Source organism: Melospiza melodia, chromosome 3 (genome assembly GCF_035770615.1).
Source record: "Melospiza melodia melodia isolate bMelMel2 chromosome 3, bMelMel2.pri, whole genome shotgun sequence".
In the NCBI taxonomy this organism is placed as follows: Eukaryota; Metazoa; Chordata; class Aves; order Passeriformes; family Passerellidae; genus Melospiza; species Melospiza melodia.
This window is the reverse complement of record NC_086196.1, coordinates 121,060,529-121,082,513: the sequence shown is the minus strand read 5'-3', so window position 1 is coordinate 121,082,513 and position 21,985 is coordinate 121,060,529. Positions and strand designations below refer to the sequence as shown.

General features: G+C 34.8%; 1 protein-coding gene across 30 annotated transcripts in view; it reads left to right on the top strand.

Annotated features, from left to right (window-relative positions):
- Window positions 1–21,985, top strand: part of RIMS1 (regulating synaptic membrane exocytosis 1) — a 303,629-nt gene that overhangs the window by 170,014 nt on the left and 111,630 nt on the right. For 29 of the 30 annotated variants that reach the window (XM_063152955.1, XM_063152927.1, XM_063152953.1 and 26 more), the window contains 10 exons: window positions 6,500–6,567; window positions 7,320–7,430; window positions 9,371–9,470; window positions 10,891–11,014; window positions 16,939–16,985; window positions 18,024–18,136; window positions 19,147–19,277; window positions 19,599–19,770; window positions 19,900–20,056; window positions 21,278–21,349. In XM_063152955.1, the coding sequence (XP_063009025.1) occupies window positions 6,500–6,567; window positions 7,320–7,430; window positions 9,371–9,470; window positions 10,891–11,014; window positions 16,939–16,985; window positions 18,024–18,136; window positions 19,147–19,277; window positions 19,599–19,770; window positions 19,900–20,056; window positions 21,278–21,349 (1,095 nt within the window). The remainder of the gene's footprint in view (window positions 1–6,499; window positions 6,568–7,319; window positions 7,431–9,370; window positions 9,471–10,890; window positions 11,015–16,938; window positions 16,986–18,023; window positions 18,137–19,146; window positions 19,278–19,598; window positions 19,771–19,899; window positions 20,057–21,277; window positions 21,350–21,985) is intronic. The other variant, XM_063152928.1, reaches the window with a different exon arrangement.

The window sequence follows — 21,985 nt, the reverse complement described above, 5'->3', positions numbered from 1 at the left end:
ACTTTGGGTGTTTGAGTGAAGTTACTAAATGTTGGCTCAGGGAATTCATGAGAAGTTTCCCTAGACATTCATGAAACAGAGCAGCTTCCTCATGTCCCCTGTGTCCATGTTAAAAATTTTGGAAACATTCAAAACTCCTCTAGTAGTTTGTTTTCTACTAGATAGGTTGTGATTTTTGGTTTTCAGCTTCTATTGGCAAGATTAGTAACCCTTGCTTTCAGTAATTTATAAAGCTGAAATAATTCAGGTAGGAAGTCCATTTTGTGAAACACAGAAATGGGCCCAGTTGTGTTCTAGTTGGAAGGTCTTTTGCAAATCTGTCTTTTGAGCAACCTTCATTCATCAATGAACAAGTGCAGTACTTCACTGTAAAAAAGTGCATGTCTAACCTGTACACCTAGTTAAAAGCAAATCACAATCTATGACATAAAAATTCTTTGTTAAATAAATATCTGGATAAGGAACTCATTTTAAACAGATCACAGAAAATTTTCCTTTATGCATAGACAAAAAAGAATACGTTGAAAAACTTTTTCATAATTAGCAATGGGCAAATCATTTGTTTGCAAAATAAAAAATTATGAATTTGCAAACTCTTGTAAAGGATTAACTATGCCATGGTAACTAGGGGAGAAGTCAAATGGATTTTCCTTTTCACTAGATTTTAGCTTAATTCAAGTGCCCTTAACTATCTATATAATTTTTCATAAGTTCACAACTTCCTTGCCTAATTATTTCTGTATTTCTTGTTTGAAAATATGAATCAGCATCACCTTTTTCACAATGTACTACCACTTTAAAAAAGATTTCTAAACTAAGGGGTTTGTTTCAAAATAAAAAAGTGTTTATTTTGTATGAGAAAGAGTATGAAATTTCCTTGTCTTCTAAGTGCAGAAGTAAGGAATAACCATTTATTTTCAGTTTGTATTGAATAAGCCCAGGTTGTCAGTTATCTAAATCTGAAAGCCTAGAGCTTGACAAAGCTTTGTAGACCCTTTTCCAATGTTTTTTTTATTACTCTGAAATTTAATTAAGATACAGAAAAGTCATTTTATATCTCATTATTAAATGAAAATACCTGAATAAATACTGAATTGAGGGAGCAATTTAAGAGGCTAGTTCTAGTTTTGAGAGCTATGTGCCACATTTGTATCTGAAAAAAGAGTATTGTATATAAAAATTGACACTTCTAAAGTGTACTAGTCTTTATTTTAACTTTGGAATCTTACAACATGTTAATATTCAGTGCTTAGGACATTTGCCAGCAGGGAACTAAAGTCCAGTGCAATTATATATTGCAAAAGAAGTAAAAAGAAAAAAAAGAAAAGAAAATCCTAAATTTCACAGCCTTGTGGTGCATTCTTCCCACAGAGTGCATGAGCCAGCCTGTCCTTGAGCTGTGTAGATGGTAAAACACAGATCTTGTCCTGCAAGGATTTAAGTTCTTAACTATAGACATCTGAAGTGGGTTGGTTTGAGACTAAGAGATAATGAGCATTTTTGTGAGGCTTTCTGTATTTCTATATAAATAGGCAGTAGGTAGCTTTTGAATTCTCTGCTTGCCAGATTAGTGTGGGGGCTGTTTGCCAAGGCAGGGTGCTCACATATTCTCTTTATGGGGTTAGTTAGCAGCTTGAACTAGAATGATTTTAGCATATATTGTTATACACTGAATTATTTCTTCGATAAAACAATACCACGTTTTTTTCCTGGGTGTGGAGGTATTTTCCTGCTTAGCGATAGGATGTACCACATCTGTAACAGCAGCTCACCAGAGGGAATGTCCAAGCAGCCTGGGATCAGGTTAGGAAAGCTAAAGCCCTGATAGAATTAAATCTGTGTGGGGACATCAAGGGCAACAAGGAAAGTGGCTGTAGTGTATTAGCAATAAAAGGAAGATTAGAGAATATGTGGGCTCTCTCCAGGAGGAAAGAGAAGGCCTGACTGGAATATGGAGAAGGCTGAGGTACTGAATTACTTTTTCCCTAAGTCTTTATTGAGAAGTGCTCCAGCCACACTACCCAGGCTGCCACAGACAGAGGCAGGAACTGGGAGATTGAGAAAGTGCCCACTGCAGCAGATCAGGTTTGAGACCATCTGAGGGACATGCAGGTGGAAAAGTCCATGGGGCCTGATGAGATGCATCTGCCACTCCTGAAGAAACTGGTAGATGAAATGCTTAAGAACCTATCCATCATATTTGTGAAGTTGTGCTAGTCTGGTGAGGTTCCCACTGCCTGGAAAAGTGGAAACATAACCCTCATTTTAAAAAGAGAAAAAACCCAACATCTGTAGGGATGTTCCCACCTTTTGGGAACTACAGGTCGACCTGACCTTTGTGCCCAGCAAGATCACAGAGCAGATCATCCTGGAAACTGTGCTAAGGAAACTGGAAAATAAGGAGGTGATTGGTGGCAGCCGACAGGGCTTTACTAAAGGTAAGTAGTGCGTGACCAATTTAGTTGCCTTCTACAATGAGGTTACAGCATAAAGGAAGAGTGACATCAACTACCTGGACTTGTGCAAGGAATTTGACAGTCTCATATATGGCATCCTTGCCTCTAAACTGGAGAGAGGTGGATTAGGTCAATGGACCCCAAGTACAGACTGGAGAATAGATTGAGAGCAGCCCTGAGAAGAAGGACTTGGGAGGTGTTGGTGAATGAAAAGCTCAATGTGAGCTGGCAGCTTGTAGCATGGAAAGCCAGATACATCCTGGACTGCCTCAAAAGCATCATGGCCAGCAGGTTGAGGGAGGTGATTCTGTTCCTCTGCTCCACTGTGGTGAGATATCACATGGAATGCTGCAACCAGGTATGGGCTCCCGGCATATGCAGGACATGGACCTACTGGAGTGAGTCCAGAGAAGGCTGTGAAGATTGTCAGAGGATGGAAGCATGTCTCCTGTGAAGACAGGCTGATAGAGTTGGGGTTGTTCATCCTGAAGAAGAGGAGGCTCTGGCAAGACCTTCTAGTAGCTCTTTACTACCTAAAGGAGGACTACAACAAACTGCAGAAGGACTTTTTTTGACTGACCCTTATCATTAGATTCTGCTTTTTGTCTTACGTAACTCCTGCAAATCCTGCACATAGGGATTTGAATAAATTGCTGAATTACATTCTTTGCTGATTATAAGTAGTCTCTGAATATAGTCTGGATGGATTTGGGAAAACATGTTGAGGTATTTTATTCCAGGTATTCAAGACTCTTTGGAAATCAGCATGACTGTTCATACGCAATAACAGACCCTCTCATATTTTGTGCTTGTTTTGGCTTTGTGAGAGGGACAAGGCTGTTTTTTCCAGAACTTCTGAGCTTTTCAGGATCTCACTTGAAATCACAGTACCCCAGCATTAGCTTTTGGTATGGAGAGTGCTGCTGAAGACAAAGTATTTTCGAGAAAAAGAATTTTTGGTGGTATGAGTTAGCTTTCCCTTTATTTTGAAAGCACACATATTGCAGATGTAAAAACAATGAGAATTTATTAAGAGTTTTACTCCCCATCTTGAATTTTGATGGAAGGCTGCAAAAGACTTGTGGAAAAAGCTCAACACATTTGTGTCTTGTAAATTATTATTGCATCGGTGTGCATCCAAGAGTAAAGTAATTGAGCGGCAGCGTGTTAATGGGAAAAGCATTTCCTTGCTCTTAAGATACAAATTTTGAATTATTCCCTTAGGAAATAAGGGTTTACAAATATTTACAAATACCCTGCTTTACTCAGTTGGTCTTAAGGAAATCAAACATTAAAACTACAAATGCATTTTTAGTAATACGTTTTAGAAATACATCAGTAATGTACAAAAATAAAGATATAGTATATGTGTGTTTTCATGGGGACTTATTATTTTTAAGTTGTTCATGTTTTTAAAGAATTGTTTTAAAAGTATTTAAAAGCAGTTTAAGCCTATAAAGCTATTATTTGCTCCTTATAAAATTAGTTTTTTCCTCTCTCCAATGTCTTAAGTTTTTCTTGTTTTACTAGTAATTTTTAATGACTTTTACCAATGGAGAGTGTTCTCTGTATGTAGGGATTTTTGTTTTCAGTTTTGGTGGGGTTTTTTTGGAGAAAACCTGAAATTTTGAAGCTATGCTCTTAGTTAGTTTTTGCATGTTATTTACCTATTCCTGGATCTCTATAATGCTGCTGCAGTGAAGGTATTTTGTGCAATTCAACAGAGTGAGTTCTGGAGTATGGCAGTGCAAGAATGGCATAAATAGGCATTAGGCAAAGAAGCAGCAATGACATAGGATGACCAAGGAGAAATTATTTTCAAAGATATAACAGAGTACTGAACTGCAGCTGTCTCTAGTATCAGTGTTGCTGGCATAAAATATCTTTAATGCCCATTTGGGGACTTTTTTCATTTGTGTCTTAACTTTTATGTTGTACTTGATGAGTGTTTATGAATAGATTAACTGACATTTTCCATTGTATAATCTTTTTTATAGTTGTAAATTGCCCCAGACGTGTGCCAGTGGTCTGTATCATACTGAATTTTAATGGAAATCTTAAAATTGAGTGATTCTTGCAGCTTTTAAAGTATTCACCAAATGGTAGACTTACTACTTTCAGTGGCATTCAGTCAAGATATTTGATTTGATAGCTACTTTTATAGCTTCTGAGCACATCTTTCACGTTCCAGCTCAGTGGAGCTGCATTTGCAGTGCAGATCCTGCTCTCAACTTTGGAGAGCAGAGGGTGAGAGAATTGGTGCTGTGGCCAGCTCCTGCAGACAGAAGTGGGGAAAGGGACAGACACCTAAAGGTTTAGATGTGGGAAGGAGTGTGCAGGAATGTAACAGCATCAAAGGATTTGAGGTTAAAGAGGGATTAAGATACAGAACCTTAAGAAAGGACTCTAAAGCCAGAAGCAGAAGCCGATGGATAGCAGAAAAAACGTGCAGGGAAGAAAAGGCAGCAAAGGGTAGGTAGATGGTGAGAACAGGAAAATCAGCAGGTTAGACAAGGCAGAAGATGTATGAGAGGATCTTGCTAGAGCAGGGACTTGGAGAAGGATGCTAGGTGCATGAATTAAGTGGTCATGGATCTGCAGTAACCAGGAGAAAGATCAGCAAGGAAACTAAGAGCAAGAAGCTGAATCTAGGAAGGAAGAGAGGAAAATAAAGCAGGGAACAATGAGGGTGAGAAGAAATGTGTTTGAGGACTTGGATACATTGATCTGCATCTTGGAGCTGACATTTATTCCCTCCTGAACATTTCTCTATTGCTAAGCAAATAACTCTAAAACAAGAAGACAAAGTGTGTTGTGTTTGGCATGTGGCAGGTCAGCCCACACAGGAGACTGTTGATTTTTGGTGTCACTGTTGAGTTTGTTACTGAAACTTGGGGAGCTCTGTACCATAGTTTTGAGCTTACTGACTGCACTGCAGGTGTCAGTGTAGTTTGTAGGTTTGTTGTTCTTGTAATTTTGAACTTTATAAAGGCACAAAGAAGAATCCTAAAAATAAAACTGAAAGATCTTTAATGTGATTTAATGTGTTTTCCAAACCTGCAGAACTGCAGAGCTAATGAAACCACAAACTACCTCGTGCAGTTATGCATATGATAGTAATATGCTGTTTAAAAATAAACCTGGGCATATGATCATGCAGATGATAAGCTATTAAAGCTAGTATGAGTTATAGAGAGTGTTGCAACTTGTATTTCATAATTGGCGTCTAAGTATTTGTAGAGAAAGAATAAAAAAATCTCTGCATGTAAAGGTATCTTCTCCCTTGCATGCTTTGTCTGGGCTTTTATTAGATCACTACTCTTACTAGAACACAGGCATCTAACTATAGTGTTACAGAGATCTGTTTTATAAAGTAAGATATTGAAGATACATTGCCAAAAGTTCCCTCCTTGTCCTCATAGGCTGATGGCTTCCAGACCAGTGTAATTCATGGTCTTTTTCTTGAGTTACATAGCATATGAGTTTGTCCCAAGTGAAGGAGAAGATTGCAGCCTCGTACCTGCTGTATTTGTGTGGCTGTTCCCTCTGGCACTCTATTTCCTGCTCCTGTGCCTCTCCCCCTGTACAGCGCCTGTTGTCACAACATTGACCTCTGCAGATTCTAGAGCGTGGTTGGCTGTTCTGTCCTTAACTATAGCTGAGAGCCCATTTTGTGGAGTATTCCCTCTCGTGTCATCATTAGCTGTAGTCCTGTGTGTTTATTATGGAGATGGTGGGGAGGAGGAGGGCTGTGAATGTGATGCTTTGGGGTCCATTCTTGGACTACGCAAAGGTAAAAATAGACAGCGTGCACAATCAATTCTAAAGTGCAATTCATGAAAAAGCAAAGGTCCAAATAAATGCATTATTTTATATTAATACACTATATTGTTTTCAAATTGATATATTGATTTGAATCATAATAAAAGTTTTGTATTTGCTTCATCAAACAATTGCACTTTAAAATTCATGCAGAAGTAATCATTCATACATCTTTCTCTGTTTGAGAGATTACACATTTCTTTCTATTCATATTCTTCCAGGTGACTTGGATTATTACTGGCTGGATCCTGCCACGTGGCACAGCAGGGAGACGTCCCCTATTAGTTCGGTAAGAAATAGAAAAATAGGGATTCATAAAGAATAAGTTAAAATGCTTGCTAATTATTTCAGTTCAGCATAGATATTTGACTGTAAAAAATATTCTACACAAATAATGTGAAAATTTGTTTTATACTACCAAGGAAATGGAAATCAGAAAGAAAGTTTTATTGAAATGCATATTTGTAAAATTGCCTGAATTTTAACCTGACTTTAATCCCTTTAATAGACATGGCACTTATTTTTACTATGGACCCCAAAAAAATCAGTTGTGAATGTTATGCTGCTCTGGGAAGGATTAGTGATTTTTTTAAAGACTTGGAGTTGGAAAGCATAATTTTGTTTTTATTATGTAATGAACCCTCATTAGGTAGACCTGCATAGCATGTGTTATTCTAAAGAACAGAATTTCTGCATGCACTTTTCAGAGCCATGTAATTCAAAAAGAAATATTTAATTTTATTATCTAAGATGTGTTTAAAATGTTTAATTGTATTGAAGTTTGAACTGAATTATAGTTCTATCTGTAGACTTAATGCAGACATTTTCTTACAAGAGGCATAAATGTTTAATGTAGCCAGAGTCCAACAGATATACTCATAGAAAACTCAGGTGCATTATGTAACACACCTGAAGGATGTTTGTGTCTACTGTGACATGATGATGCAGTAATTTTATTGGTTTTTACATGTGCATCTAAATACTGGAGGATGTTCACACTTTTTAAATACCAATTCAATTTAATTGCTTGTTTTTTAACAGCATCCCGTAACGTGGCAGCCTTCCAAAGAGGGAGATCGCTTAATTGGGCGTGTTATTCTTAACAAGAGAACAACCATGCCTAAAGAATCAGGTGCATTACTGGGGCTAAAAGTAAGTATGACATGATTTATGTGCTAAATGAAAAGAAGTTCCACTGACTTTGGACATACATGTGCAACTTGTTAAATCAGAGGACTCTCAAATCATATGGTCTTTTGACAAAAAATGTATTCCTCTTTTCCTAAATTTTGAAAGTTATACAGATAAATTATGAATATAAATACATTTACTTCTTCTATACAGTCTTCAGTTGTCCATGACAAAGGGGCTGAACCATTTTGATTGAAAAGGGTTTGTTTATTCAGCTTCCTGTCTGTAAGATAAATAACTACACATGACCATGCATTAATGGAGTCCTGCATTTTCTAGCTCTGCTCTTTTCAATTTAGTCAAGTAATTAATTTTATAATCAACATACATAAATGTAATCTGGATGCAAATGCGTACAAGGTCAGTGTTTAAAAGTCACACAACCATTTGAAAACAGAAATTTTGTAGAAAGAATCCAAATATTTACACAAAAATCCTCTTAAATGATAGTAGATATTATATTAAATTTAATTCCAGTTAATCTAGCACCCCAAAATTGAGATATTGGCAACACTGTCCAGTTGATTTAAATCCCTAATTTACATTTTTAGCAGTCCTTTAGGTTCATGTGCCTAAATTGCCAGAAGACTTAAAAAAGAGGATTTTTTCTGAAGCTAGTAGCAGTTCAAGCATTTTTCTCTCTCTGTATATTTTTAAATCTATGAAGTAACAATGAGGACTGATAGGATTTAATTTGGGTGTCTTTCCCTCTCCACTGAGAACAACAGAAAGAATGCAAGATCTGAAATATTCCCACCTTGAAGTGTGATAGTTTGGCATGGTAATACAAAAGATGAAAACAGCTTTACTAAATGTTTAGTAGTCTATAGCACAAAGCTCATATTTGCTGCCAGCAAACAATTCTGTTTGACTATGTGAGATAAAAGGTTGGGCCAAGTAGGAAATGCAGATTGTAGAGTTGTAGATTGTAGAGTTTCTCTTTGGTTTTTCTGAGTTTCAGTTGTATATATAATATGAACTAAGGCCCTCACTGATAAATTTCACACACTATCATGTGACAATATTGTTGGCAGATGGGCTTCTGGATACTTTTTTGGTATTAAGGCTCCTGCTAGTTATTGTGATTGCAACATGGGGAACTAATACCTAATAAACCAACATTTTGCTGTGTCATTTTATTATAAAACTCCTCTGGGATATTCCTGATGAAAAAAATACAACCAAACCCCTTAGCTGACAGGAGAAAGGTAGTTAAAAAGATAACTTGTCTTGCAAATCAGCAACACTACATTTTCTTTGTATTTTATTTAAAATCTGTCCTCTTCAGGGCACTTGGTTTTCTTCTGATGTTCATGATCTCTGTATCCTGTAGTCATCTTCAAAAGCAGATCTTTTCAGTTTCAGTTTCTCTTCTGTTCTATAAAAGCCAGAAGCTGCCGGTTTGTCCTGTCATGTTCTTGGATGAGAGCACCTATGTTTTAGCATCATCAACATTCTTGTGAACTAGTTGCCTATATTTAATAGTAGTGTATTTGCTAAGTTTTCAATTGATGTACCAATTTTGGGATTTCGTACACTTGAAATGATGTGCACTTGCAATTTAAATTTGAGTACATGATGGACAATTATTTGTAAAATGTGCATTTGCCTGGTTATTTATTAAGAAGTGTTTTTTCTGCAACAAATGTAGGTACTTAGAAAACTGCATAAGAGTGATTAGTCAAATACAGTAAAAGGAATAGAAATTTTATTCATCCTGGGTGAGCTATACATCTTTTTGTCTTTAAGTCTCTCTAAAACCCAAATTGACAATAGGTTTGCCTATGAACATTTCAGGTGAAATTTAAAAAAATAGCGTGAAAACTGATTCGTCTAAATATTTGTGCTTTATGTGACATCTGGTTTGTGGCTTGGGGACTCACAAATTTGTGATTAACTAGGTTGTTGGAGGAAAAATGACAGAATTAGGACGACTCGGTGCCTTCATTACCAAAGTGAAGAAAGGTAGCTTGGCTGATGTGGTGGGGCATCTCAGAGCAGGTAAATCAATCAGTTGCATATATAAAATATACTGTCTTTTAGTAATGGCCTATTGCATGCAACCTTTAATTTGTACAAACATTTGTCATGTGTTTTGATAAATTTTTTAAAATACAGAACAATACTGTAACATTATTATGAAATGCCTTGGTTAGAAATGGCTGCCTACATTTATAATTTGTTTTGAATACCAATTGCTTGGATGTATGAGCAAAAAAAAAGACACTCCTGAGGAATGCTGGTAAGAGGACTGAGTGACACTGGTAAATTTTTGTTTGCTTGCTCAGGAGCTGCTTATTACACTCCACAGAAGCAATGCAAACATTTTTGTGTTTAACTGGTTGTGGCAAACAAAATTCAGATCACTGAAGGATGACACACTGCATACACAGTGGATTTTATTGGTGTCATTTGCAGTGTTAACTGTTACAAATGAAAATGGAAAAGAAGCCAAAAAACTGGTCCTAAAATATTTCATTTCTATTAGATGTATCTATTACACTTACAAAAAAATGGCTGTGCTAATGGCACTTTTCAAGCTTCTATATGAAGGGAGAATTATGCACAGCATTTGGTTTTCATGGTCACTTCTTAATGGTTTGTATTTTTACTATAGCTCTAAGCAATACTTTCCAAATGTTGTCATAGCAAACCAAAGTACCTATATAGTGTCTTAAGAACCCAGAAGCTCCAATGCCAGTGTGTATGGCTTCAGGATAATTGTGTGAAGCAAAGAATAATAAAGAACTAGAAAGGATGATGAATCTCTAACAATATTCTACTTTTTTGGCATTTTTAATTTTTTCTTTCTTACCAAATCAACAGTTGTTTATAGATTTTAAATGCAGATTATAATTATAGGAAATAAATTTGTCTCCACTAATCTTAAACCATTTGGGCTGAAATCCTAATTTTCTATTTCTGGTCTAGGTATTTTGGGTTTTTTTTTTTTTAATAGAAGCTATTTTTAATTTCTAAAACTAGCTTTAGATGCAAAATTATTTCCCAGAAAAAAATATTGTTTTGCACGTTTCCAGTGAGTGAAAGTCTGTTCATCCTATTGCATGGGACCAGAGCACACAAAAAGGGCATGGATGAGTGCTTGCAGTTAGAAAACCCACTTTTTTTCCTTATAAAAAACATCCCAAATTTGGATAGTTGATAAAACTTTGAGTAATTGTACAAAGTTCATAAATTTTAATACTTGCAAATTTGAAGTCTTGCATGAGGAACAGAACATCCTTGTCCAAGAGTAAGCATTGGAAGCCAACCAGCTAAAAAGCACCTTGGCAGGAAAAATGTCTGAAGGGTCAGTTCAGCTCTTTCATGATTTTAAATTATTTTTATATTACTTGAAAATATAGATTTCATTCTTTGTAAAAGAACATGAAAGTGAGATACACTTCTCTTTAAATTCAAGGGGATGAAGTTCTAGAATGGAATGGTAAACCCTTGCCTGGAGCTACAAATGAAGAAGTTTACAACATTATTTTAGAATCAAAATCAGAACCTCAAGTTGAAATCATTGTTTCAAGGCCTATTGGGTAAGGCTAAAGACTTACTTCTTTAGCATAGTTATTAGTTCTGTTAATAGGAATCTTAAAGGGATTATTTGTGAGTTAATTATTTTTATCTCTTAGTAATGGAATACAATTCTCCTTCTGTTATTGACATTCTGTATAGTCTGTTTTCTTCACTACCATTTACAGTCTTGTGCCTTTGCAGTGACATATAAACATAAATATTGTCTTCTGTGTGGTCAATGTGCTATAAAGACTTTTGCCAAGTGGCAAAGGAAAATTGGTGGATTAGGTACACCTGTGCATGCCAAACTTTTGGTTTTCAGGCTTTCAGCCTACTGGATCAGAATAATTCAAAAAGGTCTTCATGAGTGGAGGGAAGCATTGCAGGATTCTACTAAGCCAATACTAGTAGGATTTTAAACAGACCTTCTTTAAAAAGCTAAAAAAGTAAACAGAAAACTCCTAATTGAAAATACTGTATTTACCCTTGAACCTTTGTTGTTGAAGTCAAACATGGAAGCAAAAGATTCAATCAAAAATTAGCATAAAGGTGTTATGTTTATAATTTCTATTTTTTTATTATGAACCCAGGTTTGGAGTTTTGTGACAACAATTCTTCTATTCTCAGTTTCCCAAATACACGTTAGAAGGAAAATAATATCTGTTCAAATTGATAAAACTGGGGGGATTGGCCCTGCATTAGTGGTAGTAGTTTTAGTGATATCAGGAATGTTTTGAGCTAGGTCTTACGAAACTGAATATGAATAATTTATTGTAAATTCACATTTACCTGCAAAATAGAGTCACATGATTTACAATAAGAAGTGATTGGTTTTGCTATTTTCATCTTAATTATAATTCTTGCTTGTCTCAAATGTGATACTTTTTTAGTTTTAGAAACAAAAAACTATTCATTTTCTTTCTTACTAAAATATGCTTTTATGTTTTGATTATTGATTCTGTCTGTGCCATGTGAGTTTAGCTATATTTTGCAAATAAATTTTGTCTTCTTCATGGCAATCTCTATTAAAAGTACTTAAAAAATTGACATTAATAGGTAATTCCACCTATCAGTTTGACCTTCTAATGGAAAATGAAAGTCTGATGCAATAGTAGTGGCTGTTAAATGCTATAATTACCATCCAACTGAAGACTCTGGGGAAGTAGAAGCTTTATTTTACATTTTTTGACATAAATCAGGAGATATTCTTGAAAGAAAGCTGCAAATTCATTTGTACAGCTTTGCTATTAAAAATAAAAGTCCTTAAGGAGATTTTTAGGAAGTCTAGTTTTTATATTTAAATCAGCAAAAAAAGAAATATGTTGATACTGGACATGACTTGAATTCCACATCTCAGTTGAAGAAAACATGGAAATGGATTTGTACAACTCTAGAACTGATGTAAAAGGAAAGAGCTAGATTAGCATTTTAAACAATGACCTTTAAACATATTTATTTCTGTCAATGTTGCAGATGTGTGCTCTTAAACTTCTAAGATAATTTTGGTAATAAACCAAATATATTCTTTTAGTTTAAAATTTGGTAAATCTATTAGTTTAGGGAAATTAAGTACAAGGTGACTGCATTCCAGTGCCACATTCCTAAAGAAAAAGTGAAAAAATATCCTTTTTTTGAAGTTTGTTCAAAATCAAAGAATGTTCCTGAATCTGAACCGTGGATTTTGTGTTAGAATAGTGCGCCCAGAAATAGTACCAATAAAATGTAAAGTTTTTCTTTGGATGACCCATACATATTTTTTCAATATGTAGTTAGAAATAGATCACATTAGATTTTGCTTTTGTTTTGAGATAAATGGAGTCTTAGCATGGAGTTTTTGCATAATAGAACAACATTTTTCATGTAGAGTTATGTCTCTATAGATTTTTAATGTTTTTTTACTTTTGCTTGAGGGTCAGGTTGTTTTTTGGGGTCTTTATGAGAACAAATAAATATCCCTATAGCACAGAATTTTAAAATTTAATGACAGATCCTTTCTATCCTGCAGTAATGAGTCAAAGTCCAGTCATTTTATGTCAGATTGAGATTTACCTGTCTGTCATCTGAAAATAACCAAAAATTTCAGACATTGTAGAACAGAGAAAATCCTATAGTAGTTATTAAAAGAAAGAGGATGATGCACAGGATTTTCTTTTTTCCCTTTTTTTCTTTTTTCTTGATAATTTTGATCTATGTAAATTGTCTTGCATAATGGAAAATGATTTGCTTGATTAACAGATTGCTTTGATTTTGTCCCTAGCTCCACTTTGTCTTGTTTTCCAAACTGTGTGATGGTTTCAAATTCATGACAGGGATTTTTATTTCATCCTTTCCAACATATCTAGTATGCCAAAGTTTGGTGGGTACTTTTAGGTGCTGACTAAGCAAAATTGAAGTTGCTTGATACAGCATTAAGTGATAATCCATTACAGCAAAAAATTCCTGTGAGGGAGTAAGTTCCCGAAAGGCCTGAAAATGGTATTTCATCTACATAATGTAAGTGTTTTCATCTCTCAGTATTAATAATGCAAATAATGTACCAGCACTTTTAATGGTCTTGATTTAAAAATGCCTAGCATATTAGGTCTAAAAAGCCCAAATAGGACACAGTTTGCCTTAAGTGAATAATGGAAGGACTGTAAGTCCACAAATTAGACTGCCCACAAATTAGACTGCCAGTTACAAAACTGCGGTCTAAACAATTTGTTCAGTCTTGTAAATTTGGATTTCTCTGTCTGCCAGCAAATGTAATTTTAAGTAATGGATAATTGTAGGATGTTTATTAAAGAAAAATGTGAAGCACATAACACTATTAGCAGCTAAAGGCATAACAACAATAAACAGTATAACCGCAATTGTACCGTGGAAACTCCATAGAAACTAATTGACACTAATTCTAATGGCTGCAACACAAGGTAGATAAGAAACCTATAAAAAGTAGAACTAATGGGTTGACTATCTCAATATAAGGGGAAGAATTACCTATGAATATGTATGCAATGTGAGAGGTGGTTAACATAGGACAGCACAGAAAATCCTCTGGCAGTATACTTTTCGGAGAAGAAGCGTGGCATGGTAACTAAACTCGCCGTCTCTTGTGTGCTCTATGGGATAGTGCAGGTAAAACAAATGTTTTTTCATTTGTCTCTGTTTTCTTTGTCAGATGCTAGCTATCTTTGCTTAGATTTCCACAGATAATGCTGCCAAGCTGTTGTTTCTGTGATATGATTCAGTTCCTCTGTGCAGGGTTGGTTACTGTGGTCTAGGTCCTGGCAAGGAGGTTGAAGCTCCATCACGATCCAGGCAGTGCTGAACTCCAGAGCTGCTCAATTAGTGCAAACTGCAGATTGATCTACAGGTTCTGATGGCAGGGAATGGTTTTGAGAATAGCAGGATGAGCACTGGGGAGAGGTACTCAGAAACTCTTTAGAAGCTCTCTGGGGTGTGGAATATGATACATCTGTTCCTAAAACAGCCTAAAAAGTGTGGGTTACAACCATGCTTGAACTTGGTTCTTCTTCAGTGAGCAACCTCTTGACTATATCCTTCAGAGAAATTATAGCTGTTCCTGTGCAAAATAGTGATTCTCACAAACCATATATCTGCACAGAGTAGTTTCAACCTAAGGTACAGTTTTGTTTAATTTACATAGTCATTGAGGCATGAAAGAATCAGACGTCAGATAATAATATGTAATATCATGGAAGACCACACAAGGTAGGGATAGAAAGACAAAGTTTGAAGTTGGCACCTCTTTACTGGAGGTAAAGAGCTGTCTACTACTTTTCTCAAGTTTGCATTGCTCCAAAAGGGGAGTAAAATTTTGTTACTGTATTAGATAAGCAAAACTTTTCATTTTTTTTTTCTTTGACTGGTGTAGTTTTGAATATTTTAAGTAATGAGCTACTATTTCTTCTAACGAGTTTTTTGTAAATCATTTATCAGAATATTTTCTGCAGAGCAAAATTAAAACCAGGCTAGATAAGACTAGTTTTCTTACATAAAAAGTTTTAGATTATACTTTCCTTTTAGAATATTCATTCTCTAATTAAAATGCCATCATTTAATCCTCTTTTAAACTGTGTTGATCTATTTCTCATGTTGATTTATTATTAAATTTTTCTGTATTGGTTGTAATAGTGTGACAGTGCCTTAGCAGAAATATGAATCAGTTATTAAGTTGTTATTAATGTGTAATTAATATTTGAAGTTTATTTTTAGCCTTTTATTCCTACTGTATTGTTGACAATACAAGAAAAAAAAATCCAAACAGAATTAGTTTTAGTGTCTTTAATCACACCAGGACTATAGAACTTGACACTGTGGCTGGCCCTTTCCATGTTGAAGCAGTCCTTGCACATGTGAACCTTTGTTTAGACATCCTAAAAGTGATGTTATTGCAAACAGTGCTATACTGCAGATGAGAGTGTTCATATTCTAGCACAAGAAAATATTGCAAACTTAACATTGTATTGAACAGAGAAATTTGTTTGATTATGATAAGTAAATACTTTAGACTGATGAGAAATGCCCTGGAAATTCTGACCTGAAAAAATGTTAAGAGGAAGAAGAGTGCACAGCAGCCCTGCTGTGCAACAGGCTGTTAATCTGTTCATATGTTTGTAGTGTAGTACTGTGCCATGTCAAGAATGACTAATTCAGCTATAACTCCATGAATTTGAGAAAACCATGTAATTCTTGACTCATGCAGTCAAGACAAGGAGAAGCACATTCTTGTTCAGTGATGTGAGGTTTAAGCTGATATGAGACATTAACGCAGAGCTGAAGTAGTCTATTTTAAACCACAGGCACCCCAAGTTTAAATTGCAGGACATGAAAAGGGACTTTAAGGCTCAGTGATTGGGCACTGTTGCTTTCTTTTTCTGATACCAGTGTCTGTTTCTTTTTCATAAGTGACTTTTATAAAGCTAGAAGTCTTAGTTTTATTGAGTTCCAAGTCAGAAAGATTTCTGTGTTTCACTGAGCAGACTGCCTGAATACCTTTAAAATTCTCAACTATAGAGTTAAAATCTTGTAAATGTTCTTCAGAAATGTTATTGCAGTTCCAATTTTAGATTAGTCTGTGTGGATGAAAATACATTCAAATAATTCACTGAAGAGTTTTGTTTCCGTTTCCCTGCTCTGCTGCTTTGTTCAGATACGTGCAGTACTAGATTATTTTTGCTCTTGTTATGTATTTTCAATGACAGCTGAGAATAGAAAGAGCCATGAACTAGCATCATCCAGGTTTTGGTGGAAGAATAAATTTATTGATGAGAAAATGCTGATAGATGTGTGTGGACTTAATCAGTTTATCTTACTTATATCTGTATATGTGTTGGATATGTATATGTTGAAAAATATCCATACTCAGTTGTAATACAGTTTCATTTTCTTTTATCCTTTGGAGAAATGCATTATTCACTTGTTTGTTTAACATTGCTAATAATCTTTGTTTTCCTTTTTTATTATTGTAAGACATTTTCATCAGTTTCATTCTCTGAACTCCTTGAGACGTTTATATAAAAATTACTAGTGAGTTAATCTTTGTCTTTTTTTGTTCCTCCAAAAAATAGTTAAACAACCATAGCTGTACTTTCTTTTGGCAAAGGAAGTATATCTCTGTACTGTTTATTTTTCTCTTCCTAAAATTTCTCTTTCTTTATTGTAGCTGTTGTAAAAGTATCTTGTAATCCATACACAATGTTAACATTGTGGTGCTCATATTGTTGTATCTGCTAGTTCCTTAACCTAAACAGTGGTTTTTGTTAGTGTGATTTTCATGAATGATAGTAGAAAGTGTGTCTTCAAATATTTCCTCTTTCTTTCCTTGTAACCTGTTAGAACAGAAACAAATCCATGTTACTAGAACACTGTCCCAGCAATGTATTTGTCACAGCCAAAGGTTGTCTCTGTTGTTTCTAATTGCTATGTGTTCACATTTTAGTGATATTCCACGGATTCCCGAGACTTCCCATCCCCCACTAGAGTCTAGTGAGTACACACCTTGTTCTTTTCGTTAAGCAAGATCTTGTACTCAGCAAAACTATTTCAGCTATCAAATTTCTGAAAGATGATCTGTGGAAATTGCATCGGCTCTGAGGTTTTTGCATGACAAAATTCAATGGATTTTGGCCTTGTGTGTTAAATTTGAAGCAATATGGATTTTATTAAACATATGCAGATTTCAAATGCTAGCAGAATTATATTTTTTCATTCTGTATCTTGTGTTGTTATTACCAAAATAATAATTTACTTCCCCTAACATAAGAGAGAACAGGTATAAGGGTCTGCCAAAGGTACAAATTGTGTCAGGATTTCACCTCCTGCACCAAGCAAAGTCCAGAGTTCTTGTTTCTCTTTTTTTTTTAACAAGAAAACCTTGGTTGCATGAATTTTTTGTTCATACTTCAAAAGACTGGTGTTCTTTTTAACTATTCCATTTGAATGTTTTCAGCCAGAGTATTTGAGGGCCATGGCTCCCAGTCTTTTCCCATCTGAGCCTTTCCTGAGATGCAACTAGAAACCTTCCCTGGTACAGGGAAGGTGTGATCACTTGTCACAAGTTCATATAATTAGTGAGGGCTCTGTTTCACTGGGGGAGAACTGAGGATGTCCAGCAGTTGCTGAAATATCCTCCATGCCAGATTCATGTCCTTCATGTCTTCCTATTAAAATTTCAGAGGCTGCTGAGAGTATAATCCATACAACAGATGTGGTGTATTCATCAAAGTCTTAGGATCATAGAATCAGTGTTCTTTGTCTGGGGAGGGAGATGTGTAATTCAGTCAGAGAACAGTATTTTATTTAAAACTCTTGCTATGGTTTATCAAAGATGTATGAGGAACACTCTTACTATATGGGTTTTTTTAATAAACCAAAAAATGATAGGTTTAATCTGGGATGTAGGGGTAAAAAAACAGTCTTTTTACTCTATTTTCTACATCAATTTTATACAATTCAAAGAAAAAGCAGTTCATAAGTTATCCAAATTTTGGATGGTGATTTCATGTGTTTCTCATGTGGTTTTAGGTTCAAGTTCTTTTGAATCCCAGAAGATGGAAAGGCCTTCTATTTCTGTTATATCTCCGACTAGCCCTGGGGCCCTACGGGATGCACCTCAGGTCCTACCAGGGCAGCTTTCTGTGAGCATATTTTGTTTTTCTTGGGTTTTTAATGAAAATCTGTGAAGTGATGGTCCTTCAGCCCTGCACATTCCCAAGGCCTGTTTGGAGGCCAAGAGAAATTTTCAGTGTTGGTAAAACTAACATTTTTCAAAAGTTTTTTTATAGCCTCTGGTTGCCCTAACAAGACCTAACTCTAATCATAGCAGACATAAGAAATTGTTGTCTTAATACACCAAAGAGTGCAGGAATTTACATTGAGAAGAGCCCATAAAAGTGCCTTGAAACTTGTCATTTTTTAGTTCTGCACTAAAAATAGTGACTTTGCTGTACATGTCCAGTACTCTGCAGATTGAAGAATAGTATCACTGTTTTCTTTATGGGAGCATTTACAGACCTGTTAAGCATTACTCTATTCAGTAATGCATTTTAATTTTGATACATCTTGGAACTTTCTTGTAATACTAATTGAAGTCCTGCTTATCAAATATACAGTCAGTACTTAAACTTTGTTTTCCACATTTTTAGTTTTTTTATATTGATCGTATTAATTCAGGAGTATACAGCAGGCTTAAAAATTTCCTAAAATTATGATTCTCTTAAGAAATTATGTAGCTCTATGTTATTGTTACCGTATACGCTATTGAAAAGGTCACAAATCTGAGTAGATAGATTTCAGCTATACCTTGATATTAGATGCAGGCAGAGCTTTCTCTTTAATGTAGCTTTAAAGGTGCAGAGTTAAGACCTGCTGGTTTAGGTGCACTTACAGTTCTAAGATTATGCAATGAATACAATAATTTTATTCTGCTGTGATAAGTATAAAAGTCTTGGTATATACCATCATCTTTTCCATCTAACCGAATTAAATATTAAGGGATCTTAAATGAAATACATCTCATTGTCTCTGGAAAAAAAAAAAACAAAAAAACTACAGTTACTTTTTACATTGTGGTTATTTTTGATGCAATCTGAAAATTTTATTTCTTCTCCATTTTCAGTAATGTTTTCTGGTAACTTGATTCCTGTAGGTTAAACTCTGGTACGACAAAGTGGGACATCAGTTAATAGTAAATGTTCTACAGGCAACAGATTTGCCACCAAGAGTAGATGGGCGCCCCAGAAATCCCTATGTAAAAATGTATTTTCTTCCAGACAGAAGGTAATAGTATTCCAGTTCATAAAATTATGTTTTAATTTACCATGTATTGAATCAGCTTTTAATGAATACTTATGAAGAACTCCTTTATATAATTTTTTATAGCTAGATTATTTATAACAAAAAATTACACTTGAATCATACAAGTCAGTATCAATTTAACTTTGTAGTCTTTTTTAAGAATGTGATCCACTGTGCAGAAAATACTTTCTTAATTTAGGCAATATTGCCTAAGAGAAAATGAAAAGAGTTACATCCTGATGAGTACATGGTATTTTCTGATTTATCACTATGAATAATTTACGAAAAATATTTATGTTTCAGTGATAAGAGTAAAAGAAGGACCAAAACAGTAAAGAAAAGTCTAGAGCCAAAATGGAATCAAACTTTTCTCTACTCACATGTACATCGTAGAGATTTTAGAGAACGAATGCTTGAAATCACAGTATGGGATCAGCCAAGAGTACAAGAAGAAGAGAGTGAATTTCTTGGAGAGGTGATGCATGCAATCACATTTCTTCTGAGTTCATTGTTTGGTTTTGAGTACATTTGCATAGGTATTTTGTGTGTGTGTTTCTCTGTGTGCCTTCCAAGTAAAATTGAAACCTGATGATTTTTCTGCTAGATTCTTATAGAGCTGGAGACAGCACTTTTAGATGATGAACCACATTGGTATAAGCTACAGACACATGATGAATCTTCACTACCTCTGCCTCAGCCATCACCATTCATGCCAAGAAGACATGTTCATGGTGGAGAGAGCACTAGCAAAAAATTACAAAGTAGGTCCAAATTCCATTAAGGTCTCTTAAATTTTAAATTACAAGTGCTGGATATGGTCTAATGGTACTTAAATTCCAAATAAAATAAAAAAGATACTATTTCATAGTCTTTAAAAGTAATGAAAATGTGTGGCAGGAACACAATTTAAATTATGACATTATGACATGTCAGCCTTACAACTGTGATGTATAACTTTCAAGTGTGTGAAACCTGCTGGAATTGATTTGGCTTTCATTAGCAAAAAAAATTGTTCAAAGTTGTTTTTTTTCCTAAACTTCTTTTTAAATAGAAAAATGAAGTTTATAATTATTGGATAATTTAAAAAAATTTAAAGCATTTTATTTTTTAAAAAGAAGTCCTTAAAGACTTACAAGGCTTTTCATCGTAAAGTTAGTCTCAACCTCCAATATGCTCATTAAAGTGTACTTTTGCAGAGAAGAGGAATTTTATTAATGTATTTTGGAGGTACGGTTGTTTTCATGAGTCTGATTTCAGGTTTGTATGAGGCACATTAAAAGGAGATATTTCAAAGGAGATATTGTAGTTTCTCTGTTCATTTAAACTAAGATTTACTTAGAAATATGAAAGATGTAGGGGATTATTTTTAAATGCATTTCCAAGCTATTTTTCTGATTTTTCTAAAACATGGAAGTAATTCACTCCAGCCAATGCATAGGAAATTGGTGTACATTCAGGAATGAACTATAAATATGTGTTACTGCTGTAATTGCTGCATAGATGCCTAAACTCAGGATGTGTATAGAGAGAGCAAATGAAAGGTTAGTTTTTATGAGATATTTGAGCTCTTCTAAAAGCTGGCAGTGCTGTTTCCTCTTCCTCTCTCTCACCATATGTTGCCTCATCTCCTTTCCTGTTCAGCAAGCTGAATCAACATATTCACTGAAGTGGCACAAATGTGGTTTTTTTTCCTTTACTTGAGTTTTGCTTTTGGAGGCTTACAGAGGTAATCTATCCTAGTGGAGGATTACTGAGGACTTGAGGGGAAGAGAAAGGGAAAGGAGGCTGCAGCAGCTGTAAGATGTTAAATTGGCTCAGCTATCTTCTGAAGCATCAGTTAGTCACTGCAGTTGAGTTCTCCTTCTCGATTGTTTTGACTTAAAATCATCTTTTTGGTTTCATTATTATGTTGAATGAACATATTTTTGCATATTATAACATGACCAGATGTTCAGGTATTTGTTTACCTTACTGTTGTGCAGGATCTCGGCCAATCAGTGATAGTGACATCTCAGATTTTGATGTTGATGATGGTATTGGAGTTGTTCCTCCAGGTGCGTGGATGAACAGCATGGTCCTGCTTTCTTTTCTTCTTCTTTTTTGCTTGTTTGGATTTTTTTTCTTTATAATATTTTGGAATATTGAGGATACTGATTTTAGAGAGTGCATTGTGGAAAAAAAAGTTTTCCTGATTATTCCATAGTACCTGTCCCATACCTGGTAATTTAAAGGATTCTACTATTCATTCATTTATATTTATTTTGCATATCACTCTTCATATGAGGCCCACTGGTTTGTTGAAATTGGTTAATTTCTTACTGTAATGCTCCAAGCATTATTTAAAATGCAAATTAAATGTAAAAGACTCCTACATTTTAAAACATTTAAGATTTCAGTTTTTATTGAAAGCATTTTAAAAATTATTTTGCTTTTTGCTGGAAACTTAGATTTAATGCAGTCTTCTGTGGACTTTATTGATAATGCATGGCTATAGATTAAGATGCATGCAGCATGGCTATATTTTTTATAGTTTTCATAAGCTTTCATGAACTATCATTACCCTAAATGTTCATAAATATTTACTTGTAGAGACTGTCATGGTTTGGCTTTTAGTTCAGCATTCCTACTTACTGAAAATCTTGAGGATTATCTTGGATATCACATTCTTCTAGTTCTCATTCACTGTTGCC